The sequence below is a fragment of the Catharus ustulatus genome, chromosome 15 (assembly GCF_009819885.2).
Source record: "Catharus ustulatus isolate bCatUst1 chromosome 15, bCatUst1.pri.v2, whole genome shotgun sequence".
Lineage (NCBI taxonomy): Eukaryota > Metazoa > Chordata > Aves > Passeriformes > Turdidae > Catharus > Catharus ustulatus.
In genome coordinates, this window is record NC_046235.1 from 8,439,407 (window position 1) to 8,454,827 (window position 15,421).

A 15,421-nucleotide genomic window follows, 5' to 3' on the forward strand; every position below is an offset into this window, starting at 1 on the left:
CTTGGAATAGACCTTTAATGTAGATCTAATTCCAATTTCCAGCTATAGCAAGGGACACTTCCACCCAGACTGGTTTGCTCCAAGCCCCACCCAGCCTGGCACTGAACACTTGAAATCCTAAAAAAAATGTCTGAAGAATTTTGTCAAGGTGCAGGGACCACATACATGCCAGGGGAAACTGTTTTGAGTTTCCAAACCAGTACTGAGCACATCCTCTCTGCTGGTGCCTGAGCTGTGTGATGCTGCAGGAGCACCGGGGCTTCTAGAACTGCAGGAGTGGAGCACATGTGTTTGGCTGGACACAACTCAATAACACAAGTGATTTTTGAGTCGTGGTGTGTATGTACAACTGACATTTGCTCATGGACTCTTCTTGGAGCCTGGATCCATGTGTGTACCCAGCTGTGAAAATAACCTGCCAGGCTGATTTGGTACCTGTGAACCTGCTGCTTCAACATGTTAGGATGGGAGAAGCTGAGGCTGGCAAAGCTGTCAGCTTCACCTCTGAGCTTTGGATGAGACCATGTTCATCTGCAAGTGTTTGGGACTGAATTACTCAAGGCACTTGGAACAGCAAATAGGGATTTTCAATATAATATATTGTGTTAAAAATATCCTGCTCTATTGCAATAAATGTATGCAACAATTGCTGTTTGTGCCTGCCTTTAATTATTTGGGAGGTTGAGTAGCAGTGATGGTGGTGGTGCTGGCAAGGCAAAGGGCTCAGCACTGAGTGTGCCCATACCCACGCTGGAGGGCTGCTAGCAACACAGACCTCAAACTGTTCTGAAATGAGAGGATTAAACATACTTTCCTGTGCTGAAACATACTCACAAAACACCACAGTCTCTTCCTAATCTTAGGAGGGCAAAATGATTTTGTTACATTAAGGGCAGGAGCTTTGCCAGGCTGCTTTTGCCCACTGTACTGGGGACACATGGGGGCACCTGCAGGTAAAGCTCCTCTGATCTGCCTTCGCAAGAAGCAGAAACTACGTGGCAGTGGTGTGATCAAATGAAAACAATCTGCTTAAAAACATGTTGGAGAGAAAAAGGCTGGCCTCATAATCTTTATTTGAGATGAGCTACACCTTCTTTTCACAAGTAAAACCTTGGAGGGTGATGAAAAGGGACAGTGCCATGACAGGAGGATGTGCAGAGCCCTCCGTGCCACTTTTTTATGAACGTGGAGGTTCCAGCCCGTGTATTTTCTGCTTAACAACACTGTGTTTTGGTGTCCAAACAGATATGAAATGCAAGAGGTGTACCATGGTCAACTGAAAAAGTACTGTGAAAAAGCAATATTGATGGTGCTGAGGTGCCTGCTGGTGGTGGATGAAATGCTGCCGGAGCATGTGCCCAGCTCTGGAACGCAACACAGGGGCTTTGCTGGCTGCCTAATGATTTAGGGCTGTCTTCAAGACGCCTCTGCTACTGATACTATTCATGACTTCCCTTAATTGCAGTCTCAAAGGGTCTCCTTGTATCCTAATTTTTACCTGCACTGCTCTCTGCATCTTTCATGTTATCCAGAGTACTGGCTAAGTAAAACAGACTTATTACAGCTTTTAAACAGTGTTCAAGATCATTCAAAATCTGGATGAAATAAATCCTCCCAGGAGAGACTGGAACAGCCAGCCAAGTCTGATGGCTGTGCTCAGTGAGTGGCTCCATCTGAGCACTCTCAGAAATTGCTGTTGGGCTATTTCTGCTGGAACCTGTTTTCCAGAATCTCCAAGAGAAATATTTCTGTTTGCAGTATCATTTTATTAAGTTTTGAGCATTGCAGTAAGTGTTTTTGGTGCATATTAGTGCACAGTAATGACGGTGAAAATTGCATATGTTTTATAATTAAAGAAGTGAACATAATATTTTAGCTGTTTATTGGAAGTTTTTTGTTACGTTTTTGAAAGTTACCTTCTGGCTTATCTTTTAAACTCCCTCTCTGTTTTCTTTCAGGAAATCCCAAAGGTGCTATGCTGACCCATGGAAACGTGGTGGCGGATTTTTCAGGCTTTTTGAAAGTGACGGAGGTGATTACCCTGAGCTAGAAAACACTGACATGTGCAGAGCACGTGGGTTAAGCTGTGGCCCTGCACGGGCTGGAAGTATGCTCTTGCAGATAAAAGATGACATTTTTCCTGCTCAGAGGGCCAAATCCATGGGAATGGAGCAAAGCTGAATCTGCAGAACTGGAGGGCATTAAATCCTCTTTCCAGCACTGGCTCCCAGGCTCTGTAGGGCACTTAGGGCTTTTGAGAAACAATGCTGACTTTTGTAAATCAATTCATTAACTCTTTTGGAAGAATTAGGAAAGCACACAAGCCCTGTACAGTTGCAACAGGTGCTTGAAGAGGAGTTAAAACTCCCCTTGTGCTCTTTGTGTCCCATTGTGCCCAAAAATGCCGTCATTTATTTGAAACCTCTCTGCATACAAAGTCTCTGTGTGTGTGTGTATAAATATATATATATATATATAAGAACATACATGATTTTTTATAAGAATGGTTATTGGTTGATTTAATTGATATTCCAGTGTATCTCCAGTTTTTGTTATACATATTTCTAATAGATCATAGCATAGTGCTGGCCAAGTGCCTTTATAGTAAGTTTCATACAAAAAGGTAACTCATGTTTAGAAACAATATAGGAAGCAGAATCAGTTTACCATGACATAGTAAGGATTTTATACACCTTATATAGAATAAATATAAATAATCTGATTTCTGGTAGTGAATAGACAATTCTATAAAGTAGTTACATGTACATGAGATGGACAATTGATTACCTTATACCCCTTACTGGTCTTATTGTTGATGTTGAAATTACTGCAGTCTTATTACTTTAATCCTTGAATTTTCTGAGATTTCCGGACCACTAGTGTAAAAAAATTCAGACATGTGATGTAAGAAATCCAACTGAACTCACATGTTCCAATGTTTGCAGGACTGTGCCTCCACAGTATGCAGGATAAAATGCCAGTGCTGCAATGACCACCCCTCAGCATGGAGCTCTCTATGGTTTCAGTGGCAGCAAGAGGGACAAATGAAAGCTGAGGCATGGAGAGGCCTGAGCTTCAAAGGGAAGGAACGTTTATTTTGGAAGAGCACTAATTTAGAGCTCTTTAGGGAACTTGGCATCTTCCAGGACTGGTCCATAAAAATGGATTTAGTGTTTGTGGACAGCAGTGAGACCCTGATTAATCTCAAAGGTATCAGATTGATACCCAAATCTGGTGAGATTGTAAATTTGGTATCTTCAGTCATCAGAGTATTGCTGGCAGAGGGTAAATGCCTGTAGCTAATCCACAAGATTTGGGTAATCTCTGACCACAATAATGAAATAGAGCAAAGTGTTAAACACTTGAAAGTAGTATAAATTAAAGAAACAAAATGAGAAGTTCTGTGGGTTTGTTGTCTACAAGTTCTTGTGGCAGTTTTGCTTAGTTCAGTGATTTTCACAAACCAAACATATTTTTAAGTGAGTCCAGAGCTTTATTATAATGTTGTTCTCAAGTACCAAGAAGCTGTTTTCATTTTTACGTTTAACTGGTCAACTGTGCCAACTGTGAAATGCTATTCAATGGCATAATTTTGGTCTGATTTAAAACCAGATTATTTTGTCTGGGCCCTTACAGTAGCAATAGAAAAAAAAAACCCTGGTTAATATTAAAGGTTTTGCATTACTGTGCTTTCAGAAAATGAAGCCAAATTGAAATAATGTATAAATAGATCTTCAGGCCCTAATGGCTTCATTCATACTGAGAGACACAATATGAAGTGGGATGCTGAGAACACCCACACGGTCAATGATGTTTGACTTTGGTAGGTGATGGTTGGGAGGCCATACCCAAATCTGACCAGCCCAGATCTAAACTTCAGTAAAATATCCCCTTAGGGATGAACTCCTCTGTCTGCCTCCAGGACATGGGCTATTGATTCCTTCTGAGCAGTGGAGGTGCAAGTGGGTATAAACTGTTAATACAGTGAGCTGATAGATTTTTATACCCATTTTCCACTAACCACTGGCCTTGATGCAAATTATTGGGTAGTCAATTTCAGTTTTTCTAATCCATAACATTAAAGCAAGCTGTACCCTAGACAATGCAGGTAGAAAGGTTATTGTCTTTTGGGGAATGGATTAGGTAAGGCTCTTGTTTATTCCAGCCTTCAAGATAGAGTTAAAAACTTGGCAAAATCAAGCATTTGACCACTTTTTTAAAAAAATAATTTGTCCAACCTTCTCTTTCCCTTATGTGTGGGACAGTCATAATACCCTTAAAATCATATTTTAATCACTTAAAATAATGAAAAACACTAACAGAAGTAATTACTTTTTGAAGCCTAAGATTAAATCATTAGTTTTCCAACACAATCTGATTCAAATCAATGATTAATCAAAGGAAAAGAAAAAATATCACTAAGTTTGACTAGTAACAAACACCATGATTCTTGAATGGGCTGTATGCAAAGTGAGAAAGTGCTGTTCCTGCAGAGCCCTGCTGTTGTCCAGGAGGCTCCTGCAGGTTAGCATTGGGATCCTCGGGGTTCCTGCAGGTTTGCACCAGGATCCTGCTGTCTGCGCGTAGTTGAGAGCACAGATCAGGGTCTTGGCACCTCTTGGTAGAAAGCAGTGAATAAAAATTGGATTCTCCATCAGGGTGAACCTCCATTCCCAGCATGGGCTGTGTGGATACAATCTGCCTTCTGCCAAGGAGAGCCCTCTCCACTGCCCTGTGTGTACATCTCCATGCTCTTCACTCCTCCTGCTAACTGAGATCCATGATGCTGTGGCTTTAACGCTTCCCTGTGTCTGCTGCTCCCTCCTCTCTTGACAATCTTTACCCTTTTGCTCCTCTGGTGCCATTTTTCTTTTTATTATTTTATGACTTTCTTGTTGTCTTCCTGTCAGTGTTTCTTTCCTTTCTGTCTCCCATGCCCTTCACCTGCAGAAAGTGATCTTTCCGAGACAGGACGATGTGCTCATCTCCTTCCTGCCTCTGGCTCACATGTTTGAAAGAGTTATACAGGTAAGAAACCGGTCTGAACTGACGAGGCCTCGTGGGGCTCCTTGTGTTTTCTTCCAGAGTCAGTGGTCTCCTACTTGTGAGGATGTACACATTTCCTATTTGCCTTTAGCACACATGTTTGAGAGAATGGTACAGGTAAGGTCATGGTGTCAGTGGAAATCATCTTTTTTCCACGCCAACAAAAACCAACCAAACAAACAAAAAAACCTACTAAATAACCAGCAATACCTTGTAGCACTAAAAAGGCTTGTACTCCAGAAGTACCATGCGCATAACAACAGAGCCATGGTCTCAGTGACATGGCTGTGAGTCCAGAGCAAGGCCAGGAGAGTTTTCCCAAGTTCTCCAGCTTACATCTGCCTCAGAGTTTGAAAAATAGCCCTTCAGCAATGAGCCAAACTCATTGGTCATTCATCTCATGGCTACTGAACAATTTGTGGGATACCTTTTCAAAGCACTCTAGGATGAGGTGCCATGTGAGTCAAGATAATTTCATGCCATTTTCCACATCTTCTAAAATTATTTTATTGCATAAATAACATGATCTGCAAACCCCCCCACCAAAAAAAAAAAGAAACCCACCAAAAAAACAACCAACAAAAAAAACCCCCCACAAAACAAACAAACAAACAAACAAAAAAACCCTAGCAGACACTGAAAAAGAGGAGACTGAGATCATAGTGTGAGACACATGACCCTCCTGGCAGGGCAGCATGTGATGGGCATTCACTGTGTCCCCTGGGAATTATGGCAGAACTGACTTCATGTCTCTTCCAGGAAAAAAAAAAGGGTGATGATTTGTGCTGCAGTTGGTGATTTAGCCAAGTCGGGTGAGACAGCCATATCAGGTCTCCCAGCCTGAGAAACTGCAAACTTAAAATTGATCCAGTATATTAAGATTGGATCTGGATCTGTTTGCAGCTCTATACTTTCTCAGGGAGGCCTGTTTCAGGCTGAAAGCATACTTTCTGAGTCAGACAAGCATCTGAATATAAACCTCCCACTCCTTAGAAACATCTGTGCCAGAAGTAATATATTTTTTCCCTGCTAAAAATCTCCAATTACAAATTGGAAGTAAAAGCCCATGAAAGATTTGGAGAATTACAGCACAGCCTTTCTCCACTTGCAAGGTAAATTGGTCAGTGTGCCAGCACTGTACAGGCAAACAAGAATATAATTATCCAAAACTCATCTTAAGGGGGGCAAAAAGAAATTAGAAACAATGAAAAAGCTTTCATTTCACAGGATGTTGCTGTACTGAAAGGGACAACCTCCAAAGGATGTCTATGTTTATCCTCCTGTCTGAAATGGCTTATTAATATAAAGATTTTTTCAAAAGGGCTAAAAAGTCATTTTCAAAATCATTCTGAACAGCAAGCACTGCATCAGTATCCCTAGTTTTAGCCAACATTATTAATTCCTGGAATTTACAGTTACAATCATACAGATATATTCTTTAAAGCTAAAAATTTCTAGTTATTTTCAATTCCCAATGAGCATATTGGTTACATTTTCTTTTTTAATTCATGTGCAGTGTAAAGCACAGATTCAGCAGTGTGATTTTCACTGAACTCACATCACATGTGCAAAATTCCTGTGGTTTCAGTTGATGGAGACAGTCTCTAACGGCCTGACAAAGCAGTGAGAGCAATTTGGTTAGTGTTGCAGATTTTTAGGAGCAGCACAAAAGACGTGGATGTCTCTTAAGGAATTTTCAATTTATTTAGTTATCTGGGGAAGACTAGTAACAGCCCACAAAAGAGATGAAGTTTTCAGTCTACTCAGGAAGGCTGGACTCAGCTCTGGCATCACAGGCACTTGCTGAGGATGCTTTCTCTTCCATGCACTGTAAAACCATGGGAGAAGTGCTGGTCTTCAAATATTCTTCAGTGATAAAATGCCAGTTTGACCCAGTCTGTGATAGCTTCTTGGCAGGGTTACTGGTTACCACTAACCAGCTACCAGTTGGCTCATGGCCAGCAGCCCCTCTGCCCCGCTCCGCATATTGACCTCCATTCTGATCTGAGGAAAACATCCTGCTTTGTTTTCAAGTACAAGGCTTCTGGATTTGTAGTTTCCATACTAGTCAAGCACCTTTTATGAAGTGGGCTTCTATTTCTGGGATGCAGGATAAAGCACTGTATTGCTAACGTAGTTTATATTGTTGTATTTAAACAAAACTAAAGTATTAACATCTAAAAATTGGCTGCTGCTCCATGCTTTATGATGTTTCTTACTTTGCGTTTCTGTATTGATAGGTCCTCATGCTGTGAGCTGCCATGGGAGGGCTGGGCTTTAGGAAAGTCCTGATCCAGACTCTGACCATAACTGGGACTTCTCCATCCCCATATGCTGGGGATGAATGGAAATCCCCTCTGAAAAATTTGATTCCTTGTTCTTCCTGAACAAGTGGCAAATTTGGCGGATGTTGAATTGTAGTGAAAAATGCCCAGAACTATCTGGATATTTCTATTCAGTGCAAAATTTATTGTTACTTTATTTTATTTCCAAAGTCCCGTTTTTGCCATATTCGAGAGTAGAAATTCAGAAAATGTGTTTCTGCGCTTGGGAGGAATGCTTTGCTTTGGGAATTGAAAGCAAAGGGATTACATGTGTTCCTCTTTCTCCCTATCAGTCTGTAGTATACTGCCATGGAGGGCGAATTGGCTTCTTCCAAGGAGATATTCGCCTCCTGTCTGATGATATGAAGGCACTGAGGCCAACCATCTTCCCTGTTGTGCCACGGCTGTTGAACAGAATGTATGACAAGGTGAGCTGGATTTTGATTTTACTGTTTTTAGAACCATGGAGTTTATGTCCCTTTACTGTGTGGAAGAATTCCCTTAGTCATGGAGATTTCTCAAGCAGATTATACTATTTCTGCCTTGCTGCAGACACATTCTCACCCTTTGTAATGGATGCAGCTCCTTCAGCGTGTAAGTCTGTATTATGACTTACACAGACTCCAGACAGAGCTATCATGTGTGAATATGAAATCCCTCTGTGTTAGCCTCCTACCCTGTTCTCACTAAACTTACCAGTGACGTTTCTAGAGACAGAGGATTTTTTCATCACAGAAACATCAGTCAAACCTGACTGCACAAGGACCTTTTGTGCTCTTCAATCAGATTTGAAACTCAAATCTTTCATTCTGGTGGCAACAACAGCTGGAAATCAGAAATTTCAAAAAGTCTTTGAGGATTTAGGCAGTGTAAATGTGGCAGTGGCTTTGGGTTTTAGAAATCTTTAAAACTAAGGTAAAAGTATTGCAAAGTATTTAAGACAGGTACGTCTGGTCATCATGTTAAATCTGTGTGACAAGCTGGGAATATTTATTCCTCAGAAGACTTATCTTCTAAAGACAAGCTTAAGCACAAGCTAGCTGATTTAATTTTTCCCAAAGGTCAGGGCTTTATCAGGGGGACAGGCACTGGAGGTTTCTCATTTGTTGAGGTGGAGTTTGTGCTGGTGCCTGATTAAGTTCAGGTAAATGCAGCCCCCATCACCACATCAGCCACCACTGATGCCTGTTCATTGCTCATTCACTATTGCTCAGGTTGCATGAACTTCACTGAACTCTATCACAGAAATGATATAATAAGAGCAGCCCTGTCAATCTAGTCAAAGCCTGCACCACCATCCTGTCTTTTTCCCCCAAAGGAACCATCCGTACAGTAGGGAATAAAGCAAAACACATTATTCCTTTTTTTTCCTCCACTAACAAACCCCAGTGTAGCCTTGTTTACCTGTGCTGCAAATGTAACTGTATCCACCTGGCTGGGTGGGTGTCATGGGGAGAACAAGTGTTGACAGGCTCTCTCTTCTCTGTGACACCGTGTCTGCCATCCTGTACTCCTGCAGATCTTCAGCCAGGCTGACACATCCCTCAAGCGCTGGATCCTGGAATTTGCGGCAAGACGGAAAAAAGCTGAAGTTCGAAACGGCATCATTAGAAATGACAGTTTGTGGGATAAACTTTTCTTTAATAAAATACAGGTAAGTGATTCAAGAAGTGAGTCTGAAGTCAAAGAACTCTTGTTTCTTCTAGCAATTACTGGTCTTCTGACAAAGGAATTTCAGACAGTAGGAAAAATTTCTTCATGGATAGGGTTATCAAGCATTGGAACAGGCTGCCCAGGGCAGTGATGGAGTTACCACCCCTGAAAGTGTTAAAAAAGGGTGTGGATGTGGCACTTGAGGTTATGTTTTAGTGGTGAATATGGTGCTGATGCTGGGTTAATGGTGGGACTTGATGATCATCTTAGAGGTCTTTTCCAGCCCTAATAATTATATTCTATGATTCCTTAAAGTCAGTGTAGTCCACTTGCCTTGATTTACCAAAATATGAGTATTGGTCTAATACCGATACTCAACTGTGACAGACAAAAGACTCTCTAACAATTTAAAGTTAGAAAGTGTGTGTTTATTCAGCCCTGAGCAGCAGCGTGGGGTAGCCCCCTAATACGAACTGCAAAATTACAGGTGATCACAGAGTTTATTTATTGACAAAAGGTTCAAACAAATACATATTCATAATACCAGCGCCTCCCATCCCCTGCTTCCTATGGCAATTAGCTTGAATAGCTATTAAGCATGCGTGGTTGGCTTCTTGAATTAAGTCTGGGGTTGTTTTTGTGGGGAGGGGTCTTAAAAGGAAGAAGTAAGGTGAGTCTTCCTCCTCCTGACCTTTTCTATTAATGGCAATACAAATGGCTTTTGGGGCAACTCCAGTTTTGCAAAGAATGAGTTCCTGGTTGCAAATGTTTGTGTTCTTTGGACCTAACTACTAGTTTCATCCTTTCCCATTGCAAGAACAGCTAAACAAAAATTGACAGGCAATCAATTATTTAAGTTTCAGGTAACTATCTCAAACCCAGTTTCTTTTAACTGTTAACTAAAATCCTAATTTCTTTAAGATTAGTGTTTCAGCCTGATGATGAACTGTGGGCAATCAGTATTCACTAGTGACCAACAGACTGGAAAATGGAATAGGAAAAGGGAAGTGAGCAGTTTGTTGCTCTGTGAAGTTTTGCCATATTAATTTTTATTTTTTTTTTTTGCAACACCAAGCATAACGTCAAAATTTCAATTCTCTCAAGGATAACTTTCCAGAGGGAAATGGAGAAACACAAGGCAGGCTAAGATGACATTTGCCACATCCCTCTTCAGCAGCACCAAGAAATCACTACTTTATGGAATAGTGCCAAAAATTTTTTGCAGCTCTCAGATAGAAGCTGTGCCCCTGCAGGGGAGGAAAGGTATCTAGGGATGAAATTCAGAAAGGTGGTCATGAAAAGAGGAGTCACTGATCAAAGAGATGCTGCTCCAAAGTTTTCTGCAAAATCTCAACAAATGGCATTGGATTTAGAGTTGTGTTTCAATTGGGCATATTGAAACCTACTTTTCCTCCTAGGAAAAGAATAAGGTTGTAAAGAAAAATGCACACATGAATCATGGTTTAACCACGAGGAAAAAAATCAGAATGCCCCCTGTTTGCCACACATCTCAGTAAAAAAAGATATTAAATTGGCTTTAAACCATTTTCTTTCTGTACTACTTCAGAAGGCTCTAATTACTTCATTATTTTAATCGGATGACTTATCTGGCAACATGCCACGTTATTTTTAACTAAAGAAACCGACTGTACTTGGGGTCTGTGGATTAGTTGTCCTCAGTGTGCAAAGATAGCAGAGTTCACCCAGCCAGGAGCAAACCAGGGTGCATATTGATGAGAGGGCTGGCAAGACGGGCAGATTCAGTCAGCAGTTGTTTTCTTTTGTGCTGGGTTTTCTTTTTCACTTTTAGAACAAAGAAAAGGAAATGAAGGGGGAGTAGAAAGAAGTAAAATGGGACACAGGAATTTATGTAATACCCTCCAGAAATATTTGAAGGTCATATGCCTTAAAAAAGGGACAACATTATTTTAGAGGGTTTGGGAGGCAATTCATTAAAACCAATGAGGTGTAAATAAGCAAGAAAGAATGGATGGGGGAAGAGACTGTTTTTCCCAGCAGTTCCCAGAGCCAGGTCTGTAGCCTGCCCAGGCACAGCAGTTGCAGGAGTCCAGACAGAGCAGCTTGTCCTGCCAGGGACGTGGCACTCCTGTCTCTGTACATTGAATGGGGTTTTATCCCTCAGGAAAGTTTCAGAGCTAGCTCGTATTTCCATACATGGCCACCTCACATGTGGCCACAGAATGGTTGGGTTTGAAGAGCCTTGAAGATTATTTAATTCTGACCTCTTGCCATGGGCAGGAAATCCTGCATATCTATCGTAGAGAGAGCATTTTGTGCAAGCTCATGGTTTTGCCATCTGCAATAGCTTCTGATGCTTTCTTTTGTTTCCTCCTGCTACCAAACAGGCAAGTCTTGGGGGGTGTGTCCGCATGATAGTGACAGGTGCTGCCCCTGCATCCCCAACTGTCCTGGGCTTCCTCCGTGCGGCCCTTGGATGCCAGGTGGGTTTGTGTGATTGCTCATGGATGTTCATCTGCTGCTAGCAAGAGTACACATGGTATTTAAGAAGGAAGATGGGTTAGACCCTCAGGACAGCTGTACCAGGATGGATCCAACAGCAGGGCTTGGGGCAGCCATGGAGTCCTGGTACACCCAGAGCTCAGCGGGGTGGGAACAACCCTGGGATGGCAGTAACAGGCAAGAGATGTTTTCACTCTGGACATCTCCCAGAAAAACCCCATAGGCTCATCCCACCCACCTCTCAGGACCAAACTGAGAAACTGTAATTAAATGTGTTTGTGCAAGTGCTGGGAACTTCATTACATGAGTTTTATACTACATATAAATGGAGAGAGCTAATCTTCAGATATCAGCCTAACCCACTTGAGATGTCCACTGCATTATTTCTCTGTAATTGGAAGCCCAGGGCAACTGAAAGGTCTCCTTTGAGAGGCTAAAATTAGTCAGGGAAAAAAGGGTGGATTTTCAAAATGTCCCACAAAAATACCTTTTTTTCCTATTAATAAGTTCTTCTCATGGTGTAGCATATGTTCTGACTCAACGGCTAAGTGCTCAACTCATCTCTCTATTTTCAACATTATAGAGCCATGGTCTTCCCTAGTTATGTAAATAGATTTTTGTACACAGTAGAAGCCAGGGACAGTGTCCCTGTGGCAAATGGGCATCCACACCTTGCAGCTGCAGGTTCAGCTCACAGGACTGTGCAACAGAGAGCAATGCTTGGGATTTCAGTTTGTAACAGTGAAATCTTTATGATATTTTAAAGATACCTGTCTCTTCATCAGGTTTATGAAGGCTATGGCCAAACAGAATGCACAGCTGGATGCACCTTTACAACTCCAGGTGACTGGACATCAGGTAATTATTTTCTTCTAGCATTTGAAGAAATAAAAGGAATGCACATTCCTTTATGAAATAATGGATTGTAACATCAAGGCCAGATTGGATGGGGCTTGGAGAAACTTGATCTAGTGGAAGGTCTTCCTGCCCATGGCAAGGGATTGGAATTTTAAGGTCCCTTCCAATCCAAACCACTCTATGCTTTTTCAGAATAGTTTTTATATCCACAGATGGTGTTGGTATTTAGTTTTAATAGTGCAAAACCTTAATTAAGGAAATTATTTCTGCACACAGACACAGCTCCTGCAAGAACATCCAGTGTATCTACAACTATGCAAGTAACTAATGATAAAATTCTAATTATTGTTTATAGAAGAGATGACAAGTGACTTGATAACTTTGATTTCCAGGTCATGTAGGAGCCCCTTTGCCCTGTAACTTAATCAGATTGAAGGATGTGGAAGAACTGAATTATTTTGCTTCCAAAGGAGAAGGAGAGGTAGCAAATCACATTTTTATATCAAATTCTCACTAGTTAACACTGTATGAAGTAGTTTATAGAATTATTTTACCTTTGTAGGATGCATGGTTGCTGACATGTTACATAGTGCAATCAGGAAAAGAAAATAAAACAGCAAAGAATTAATGAAAAAGGAGCTGTGGCAGTACTTCCAGCCTGATTCCTTGAACTGCTAAGACTGAATTAATTAGTTCTGCAAAGAGGAGATGAATTACTGTGATTTCTACACTGCTGTGATTTCTACATTGCTGTGATTTCTATACTACACAAAAATTAATCATACTGAAATTGCTTTTTTCTTTTTAACTGCACATGGAATGCAAATCATCTTCAAACAAATCAGTTCTGCAAACTCTACTTCATATTTCCATTAGCTTGAAAAAAATCCATATATAGTTTAATAACCCAACCCATTTTAATTTCATGGAGCACAGCCATTAAAATATTTCAAATTTTGTGAGTTACTACTTAACTTGTATTTTTAGCAGAATAAGAAAATAATTCATCATCACCCCTGGTTGTTTTGCAGATCTGTGTGAAAGGACCCAATGTGTTTAAAGGTTACTTGAAAGATGAAGAGAGGACAGCTGAAGCGCTAGACCAGGAGGGCTGGCTTCACACAGGAGACATTGGAAAATGGCTACCTGTGCGTACTGGACACACACAGAGTTCTTACGGCACTTGTATTATCCCATGTAAATTTTCAAGGACTGAATTTAGGTCTCCAAGCAGGTCTGTCTTTACAAAGGATTAAGTTTATATTTGGCAAAATAAGCTTGATATGTCAGGGAAGAATTTGAAAGCACAAAAGGCAACTGAAAGCTCTGTTAGAGACAGACTGAGTTTCTGTGGTTAAATAACTTCTCTGGGAATTCTCATTTCTTTCTCCTAACAGAATGGGACCCTTAAAATTATTGATCGGAAAAAGCATATATTTAAACTTGCTCAGGGAGAATATATTGCACCAGAGAAGATAGAGAATATCTATATCCGCAGTGACCCTGTTGCTCAGATCTACGTCCATGGAGACAGCCTGCAGGTATAAACCAAGCTTTCAGAAAATCTTACTTTACTCTTAGTAGTTAGAAGACAGAGCTGGGCATGAACAAAGGGAAAATGTGAGTGGATCACGCCACATTGTCTCCCTCCTGCTTTTGAGCTGGCTGACAGCCAGGCAGGAACTGAGCTGCTGGTGTGACCCTGAGCAGCTTAGAGAATGCTGTGGCTAAAGATCAAGTCTTTAATAAGTTGGCTTTGGTGTCACTCTTTGGGTCTCCAATGTTGTCCTTTGCTACCATGCTTTTGGTAAGCCAGGCAAAGGCAAAGCCACTGCTGCCCCCTACACTGCCTGCCCATTCTCACCAATCTTGTTCTGTTAATTTGCACATTTATACCTGTACCTACAGCTTTTGAAACCATGGCAATTCATCCTCTGCATTCAAGGCTCACAAGCATGAGCCTTCCCTTAGCATCAGAGTTTGCCTGGGACTTGCAAGGCCATGTGAGTTATTAATGTCCAAGAAGAGCACAAACCCAGCTGAGGGTATTAAAACTGCTGGTAAATGCACAGTCACAGACAACCTTTTTTTTATCTGAGAAAAAGGCACACACATCAAAATGTATTTCATGATGATATGCTAGCAAATTATTTCCATAATTAAACAAGAAGTGGTAAACATGCAGAAATTCAGCTGATTTGTGTATTCACTTCAATGTATAGACTGGAATGTAGTTCAGCTTTCCCCTGCAACTCTCCCTCTCCTTTACCTACAGGCCTTTCTGGTGGGAATTGTGGTGCCTGATTCTGAAGTTATGCCAGGTTGGGCAAAGAAAAGAGGATTTGAAGGAACATATGCAGAACTCTGTAAAAATAAGGTTTGTCTCTGCAATACAGACTTTTTTTTTCTTTTTCCTTTTTTTTCCCCCTGTAGCATTATGTGTGCATAATACTGTGTCTAGGAATGACAATTTCAGTGACAATAATTATTTCCTCACTAAACATTCAGCAGGGTTCACCTAGATCCAGTGATATGTTTACTGGTTGAACCGACCTCTGCCGGCTGAGGTGTGGGAGAGCCAAGAGGCCATCTTGCAGAGAAAAACAGTACAGCAGGAGGAGAGGTTATGTTTGCTTAGATTTCTTAAATAAGACAACTAAATAAAGCTTATTGCTGGTCTTCTCTGTGCTGACCAGCAACAGGATCAGAGGGATGGGCCTGAAGTTGTGTCAGAGGAGGTTTAGGTTGGGTATTAGGAAAAGCTTTTACCCAGAGAGGGTGGCTGGGCACTGGAACAGGCTCCCAGGGGGATTGGTCACACCATCAAGTCTCATAGAGCTCAAAGAGCATTTGGAAAACACTCTCAGGCACATGATATGACTCTTGGGGCTGTTCTATGCAGGCCTGGGAGTTGGATTCCATGATCTTTGTGGGTGCTTTCCAGCTCAGGACATTCTATGACTCAATAAAAGGTCTCAAACACATACTCTCTAATACTGAGGAACTGCATTTGATCACATCAGTGAATACTGATGCCACTGAACTATCCGTGTGGGCAA

General features: G+C 41.3%; 1 protein-coding gene across 5 annotated transcripts in view; it reads left to right on the top strand.

Annotated features, from left to right (window-relative positions):
- The window catches only part of ACSL6 (acyl-CoA synthetase long chain family member 6), a 56,838-nt gene that overhangs the window by 36,769 nt on the left and 4,648 nt on the right, over positions 1 to 15,421 (top strand). For 3 of the 5 annotated variants that reach the window (XM_033073575.2, XM_033073580.2, XM_033073576.2), the window contains exons 10-19: positions 1,959 to 2,032; positions 4,951 to 5,163; positions 7,664 to 7,798; positions 8,890 to 9,024; positions 11,390 to 11,485; positions 12,290 to 12,362; positions 12,755 to 12,843; positions 13,394 to 13,510; positions 13,760 to 13,903; positions 14,638 to 14,739. In XM_033073575.2, the coding sequence (XP_032929466.1) occupies positions 1,959 to 2,032; positions 4,951 to 5,163; positions 7,664 to 7,798; positions 8,890 to 9,024; positions 11,390 to 11,485; positions 12,290 to 12,362; positions 12,755 to 12,843; positions 13,394 to 13,510; positions 13,760 to 13,903; positions 14,638 to 14,739 (1,178 nt within the window). The remainder of the gene's footprint in view (positions 1 to 1,958; positions 2,033 to 4,950; positions 5,164 to 7,663; positions 7,799 to 8,889; positions 9,025 to 11,389; positions 11,486 to 12,289; positions 12,363 to 12,754; positions 12,844 to 13,393; positions 13,511 to 13,759; positions 13,904 to 14,637; positions 14,740 to 15,421) is intronic. The other 2 variants (XM_033073578.2, XM_033073579.2) reach the window with 2 other exon arrangements.